The sequence below is a fragment of the Otolemur garnettii genome, unplaced genomic scaffold (genome assembly GCF_000181295.1).
Source record: "Otolemur garnettii isolate 467f Iridium unplaced genomic scaffold, OtoGar3 scaffold00148, whole genome shotgun sequence".
Lineage (NCBI taxonomy): Eukaryota > Metazoa > Chordata > Mammalia > Primates > Galagidae > Otolemur > Otolemur garnettii.
This window is the reverse complement of record NW_003852543.1, coordinates 3,331,305-3,337,246: the sequence shown is the minus strand read 5'-3', so window position 1 is coordinate 3,337,246 and position 5,942 is coordinate 3,331,305. Positions and strand designations below refer to the sequence as shown.

The 5,942-nt window shown below is 47.5% G+C and overlaps 1 protein-coding gene across 1 annotated transcript in view; it reads left to right on the top strand.

Moving 5' to 3' along the window:
• ASTL (astacin like metalloendopeptidase) overlaps positions 1–4,738 on the top strand; it is a 15,290-nt gene extending 10,552 nt beyond the window's left edge. Inside the window, exon 9 of the mRNA XM_003799308.1 lies at positions 4,305–4,738. Coding sequence (XP_003799356.1) covers positions 4,305–4,738 — 434 coding nt within the window. The remainder of the gene's footprint in view (positions 1–4,304) is intronic.
• The last annotated feature ends 1,204 nt before the right edge of the window (positions 4,739–5,942 follow it).

Here is a 5,942-nt window from a genome sequence, read left to right as displayed (position 1 = left end):
TTGTTGTTTGGCGGGCCTGGGCTGGATTCGAACCCGCCACCTTAGGTGTATGTGGCTGGTGCCTTAGCCACTTGAGCCACAGGCGCCGAGCCAGTCACTTAGTTTTATAAGATCTTTATGTAAATGTACAGCATGTAAAATGCATAACATCTATGTATATAAAATGACTTTATAAAAACATGTAGCATTGGGGCAAGGATGGGTGATTGCCTAATGGAATGGAAAGTTCAGAAATAGATCCTACTCAGAAGTAGAATCTTTTTTTTTTTTTTTTTTGGCCAGGGCTGGGTTTTGAACCCACCACCTCTGGCATATGGGGCCGGCACCCTACTCCTTGAGCCACAGACGCTGCCAGAAGTAGAATCTTGATAAAGAGGCATGGATCACAAGGGAAAGGACAGATTTGTCATTAAATGGTTCTAAGATACCTAATTATCCATTAAAAAAAATTGGATTCCTAACTTGTATCATGCAAAACATTGTACATGTAAATGGAGACACTTTAAAACCTTGAAGAAAATATAGTAAGATGTCTTCATGACCTTGATAGGGAGGTATTTCTTACATAAGATACAAATGACACTAGAACCATAAAACTAGAAAGATTCATATAAGTACGTTAACCATAAGACACCAAGCCTAGTGAAAATACAAGTTACAAACCAGAAGAGGTTTTTGATGTGTAGCACATAACTGGTGGCACATAGACTATGTAAAGAACTACCTGTTAATAAGAAAGATGCAACTGTGAAATAGAAAAGTGGTCAAGAGACTTAATAGGCATCTCAATGAGAAAACTAATGGAAAACTAATGCTCAACCTCATTAGTAACTGAGAATTCTCAATTACTAATGGAGGTTACACTATCCTTTTACACCCCCTAAATAAGCAGGAATTTATAAGCCCAATAATGTCATTACTGGTAAGGATGCGGAGCAATGCATGTTAACTAGGGTGACCAGACATCCTGCTTTTCAACAATTTGTCCTGCATCCCACGGCGTTTTAAAAAAGTCCTGATTTTTGGAAAGAATGCACAAATGGACAGGAGAACAGGAAGGGAATATACGGTTTTCGGCTGCCATGTGGCTATTTCGCCTGAATATGAGTTTTATATTATTTTTGTTAATTTTATAATGTTAAACTGTAATAATCACTGCTCAACAATTATTTGTAATTATCAAGAACTGCTTATCAAAATTACATTGTTGTCAGGCTCTGCCCCCCCTCCCCCGGCCATGTTGTCCCGCTTTACAAATGTTAAAATCTGGTCACCCTAATGGTAACACACCCTATTGATAGGAATATAAACTGTTTTCCAAGTTGTAGCAATCTTAACATCTTGGGTGGTTGAAATGTACATACCCCGTGACCCAGATTCTACTTCTAGGTCATCTTGCATGTGAGTACCTGCACCCCTGAGCTCATACTTTTGCCCCCAGCCCTAGGTAATCACTAGTCTGCTTCCTGTCTCTTTGGGTTTGTCTATTCTGGACACTTCACAGAAGTAGAATCATATAGGGTCTGTTGTACTGGCTTTGTAATGTTTTCAAAATTCATGTTGTAGCATGTTATCAATATTTTAAATTGCTCTTTAACATTCTCATATTTTATATATCATATTTTATTCATTCATCAACCCAAGGACACTTGGGTAGTTTCTACTTCTCAGTTACTATGAATAGTGCTGCTATGAACATTTGTGTGCAAGATCTTGTGTTAACATGTCATCACTTCTTTTGGGCATACAGCTAGGAGTGGAACTGCTAGGTCCTCCATATTAACTGCTAAAACATTTTCCAAAGTGGCTACACTATTTTTTATTCTTACCAGCAGTGTCTAATCTCCACATCCTTGCCAACACTTGTCATTTTAATTATTACCATCCTAGTGGGTGTCAAGTATCTCACTGTGGTTTTGATTTCATTTCTCTAATGCCTTAATGAGTATCTTTGTATGTGTTCTTTGGTCATCTGTATACATTTGGAGAAATATCTGTTCACATCAGTTGCCTCTTTTTCAACTGGGCTGTGTTTTGTTGAGTTGTAAGAATTCTTTACATATTCTAGACATATGTCTCTTATCAAATATGTCATTTGGAAATGCTCTTGCATTCTATGGGTTGTCTTTTTTTCACTGTATCCTTTGAATGCCAACATTTTAAATTTGGAAGTCCAACTTACTCATCTCATAATTGCTTTCTGGTGTCATGTCTAAGAAGTCTTTGTCTTGAAGATTTACTCTTATGTTTTCATGGAAGTCGATGGTTCTCAACCTGTGGGTTGTGACCCCTTTGGACTGTATTAAAGATTTGCAGCATTAGGAAGGTTGAGAACCACTGATGTAAGTCTTATAGTTCTAGGTTTTACATTTGGGTCTGTGTGATCCATTTGGAGTGAACTTCTGTGTAGGGTTTAAGGAAAGGCTCTATCTTTATTTTTGCATGTAGCTATTCAGTTCTAGTACCACTTACTTAAGACTATTCTTCCCCCAACATACTTCTTTCTACTGTATTAAATATTATATGCCTTTTCTATAAATAAAAAAAGAAATAGGAAATGATGTGGCAAGAGCTCTGTAGAACTTTCCTGGAGGACTGTCATGGGGAGAGGAGCATGGGAGGTGGAATTGGCTGTGATCAAGGAAGGTTTTATCAAGATGGTGAACATGAGAGCATATTTGGATACTGAAATGATGACCCACTGGAAAAGGAATGAATATGGGAGCAGGGGGAGAAAGAATATCCAGAAAGTTGGGGAAGGGTTGCCCTCAGTAGGAGCTGAGGCATTTCCTTGTACCTACTGGGAAGGAGGAAGGAGTAAATTGAAGTTTGCAGGAGGCTCTTTTTCTTGGTTTTTTTTTTTTTTTGAGACAGTCTCACTTTGTTGCCCCTGGCAGAGTGTCATGGCATCACAGCTCACAGCAACCTCAAACTTGTGGGCTCAAGCTATTTTCTTGCCTTAGTTTCTTGAGTAGCTGAGACTACAAGCTCCTACCACAACACTGTCTATTTTTAGAGATGGGGTCTCACTCTTGCTCAGGCTGGTCTCGAATCCATCAGCTCAGGCAATCCACTCACCTCAGCCTCCGAGAGTGCTAGGATTACAGGTGTGAGGCACTGGGCCTGGCTGTAGGAGGTTCTTCATGTACAGATGGGGCCTCAGTCCCATAAAAAATGAAGTGAGGCCAACAGGAGGGTGGGGAGGAAGGGATGGAATAAAGGAAAACACTTGAAGCAGCCGACTGGAGAGCAGCAGGAGATGAGGCCTGGTGGAGGTGCATGTAGCAGGTCTGTGGTCTGAGGCTGAGCAGGTGGGAGGTGGGATAGGGATGCTTGGTCCTCCAGGACTGGGATTTTACGATCAGGCATGACAGAAGGGAAGGTTGGGGAGTGATTGCAATGAGGGCTGAGGAGTGGAAGCCAAGTGACGAGTGTTCAGGGGCTTGGCAGTTCTGCAGAACCGCGCTGCCTCAGCAAGTGAGCTGGAGCAGAGGGGGTATCTGTAGAAGGGCGGCAGCTGGGAACTGAGACGTCAGGAATGGCAGCCTTCTTAGGCATAACACCTCAGGGAGGTCAGGGGGTGTGAGGTCAGTGGGGCCAGGCAGGGAGAATTTGCCAGGGTGGATGAAATATGGCAGGGTGGATTTGGTTGGTGTTTGGCAGAGGGAAGAGTGGCTTCTTGTGAAGCTCTTGAGTGACAGTGACTGGGCTAAGAGGCAGCTTTGAGGAGATAGGCTGTGGGCTGGCCTGAAAACTTGGTCTACAATGAAAAGTAGTGGGTGGTAGTCGTGGTCTGGGGTGGCAGCAAAGAAAGCAGCAAGGAGGAGCCAACCTACCTCCTGGCACCACGTGTGGGCCTGAGATCACTCACCTGTATCTTCCTGGTGCTGTGAGTGGAGGAATTGTTCTGGAAGAGGTCTCAGATGTAGGTTGAGAGGTAGGGTATTGCTGTACAGAGTGGCCCAAGGTGGGGGCTATGGCGATAGATCAGGTGGGTTAACTGTCACAGAAGCCTTGGGTGTGGTGACTGTGGAAGCCTGAGTGGCCTGACCTGGTAGTAATCCTTAGGTGCCAGTGGGGGGTGGGGAATGGGGTGGCTCTGTTGTCCTAGTCTCTAATGGGGGAACTTGGATCTTGAAGACATGCAGTGGTGGCTTAGCAGTGATATGGTGGGTTACCATCCCTGTGAGCTGGGCTCTCTGTTCCCATGAATAAAGCTGAAGCCAGATCTGGCTCTGTGCAGCTGACATAGGGGCTTTCTTCCTGTAATTCTGAGACCTGATCCCTTGTCTCTTCTGTTCCAGGGTCCCAAGCCTACAGCAGCCGTAGGAGCCCTGCTCCTGCCTCCAGACCATCCCTGCAGTGGCTTCTGGAGGTGCTGTCGGGGGAACCCGCGAGCCTTGACCCTAGCAACCCCAGGCCTGAAGGCCAGGATGTTTCTGAAGGGCCTGGAGAGAACTCACGTGGGTGGGAGTCCCCTGCCCTGAAGAAGTTCATTGTGGAGGCCTCAGCAAGGATACCTCAGACCCCAGCTTCCTCCTCAGGGTCAAGGCCTAAAGTGAGCGTTCCTGCTATTGCTCTGGTGCAGCAGTGGCTGGCCCAAGTGCCCACTGAACCCCCAGCCTCCTCTTCAGAAGCAGGAGACCAACCAGTGCCTATCCAGGCTCCTTTGGGGAGCCCAGCTCTGCCAGGAGGCTGTGTACCTGGAAGTCACTTCAGGGAGCTGCCTAGAGATTAAGCCTGTGGCTTCTACCCCCAAGTGGGGAAGGTACCTTCTGCCCTGAGGAGCTGGATTGTCCAACCCTTGGCCCCTCTAGGCAGCCCCTGTGTCCCAGTCCCAGGCTGGGCACCTCTCAGAGGTGCCCAGGCCTCTTCCTCTGTCCCTTTCCCACTATGTTTCCAGGGACAGAGGGCCTTTAGTTCTGTCATAGGGAAAGGCAGGCCTGGCCCTGCCTGCTCTTAACTTTTATCTCATCCCTGAAGGATGCTGGGAATGGAAGGTGACATTCTCTAGGGACAGGGTCCTGGGGGAGTAAGTCAGAAAGAGGCAGGTTCTAGCTCTATGGGCCCCTAGCAACCCCCCTGTGCCTGAGGCCCAACCCCAGCATGGATGAACGGCAGTGTTCCCGCCTCTTCCTGTGGCTGGGACCCTGGGAATAGCCTCCTGTCCCTGACGTCTGGGCGCTGGGGTTGTTGCTCTGTGGCCGTGGCCTCTAGCCTGCTCTCTAGGAGGCCTTGAGAATCCAACTTGCTCCCTTGTAGAGCAGGAAGGTGCCAGATGGAGGAGTGCTGCTGGGAGGAGAGAGCAGTCGGGACCCTCAGCAAGCATGCGAGGCCTCTGAACGGAGCACTTGAAGCACATCTTCACCCCAGAGCCATGTTTGCAGGAGACTTGCCCGCTGAGGGCTCAGTCAGCAGAGGCTGGGGAAGGAGCTGGGGGTTACCCACTTGTTTTCCTTTAGCCAAGCCCTCTTCTTCCCTAGCTTCACACCTTCCCCATGAGCTTTGTCCCAGGACTGAAGACAGTCTCCAGGGTGCCAGTGAGTGGGCATGAGTCAGAAGCCCCTCAATCCCTCAGGGGCACTTTTCTTATGGTCTGTCATAAGGTCGAGGTGGTCCTGCTTGGAGTGGGGGGAGGTAGGAGCCTCAGATGTTTGGGGGAGGCAGAAATAAAGCTGGTGCTGGCTTTGTGCACTGACTACCTCATGCGTTTTGATGTCTTTATTCCCCACCCTCACTCCCCTCTAGCTGCCAGGGTTATGCTGATCTGCCAGAGGAGGAAACAAGCTTTGGGAGCAGATATTCAAGGGGATGTGGCTGGGGCCCAGTGGTGCATGGCTGAGGCTTGGGCTTAAGGTCCAGGGAGCGCTTGACCTCTACCAGCTTTCTGGAGTGGCCACATCCTGGGGGTGTGTCAAGGGATATGAGGACAGGCTCCTGGG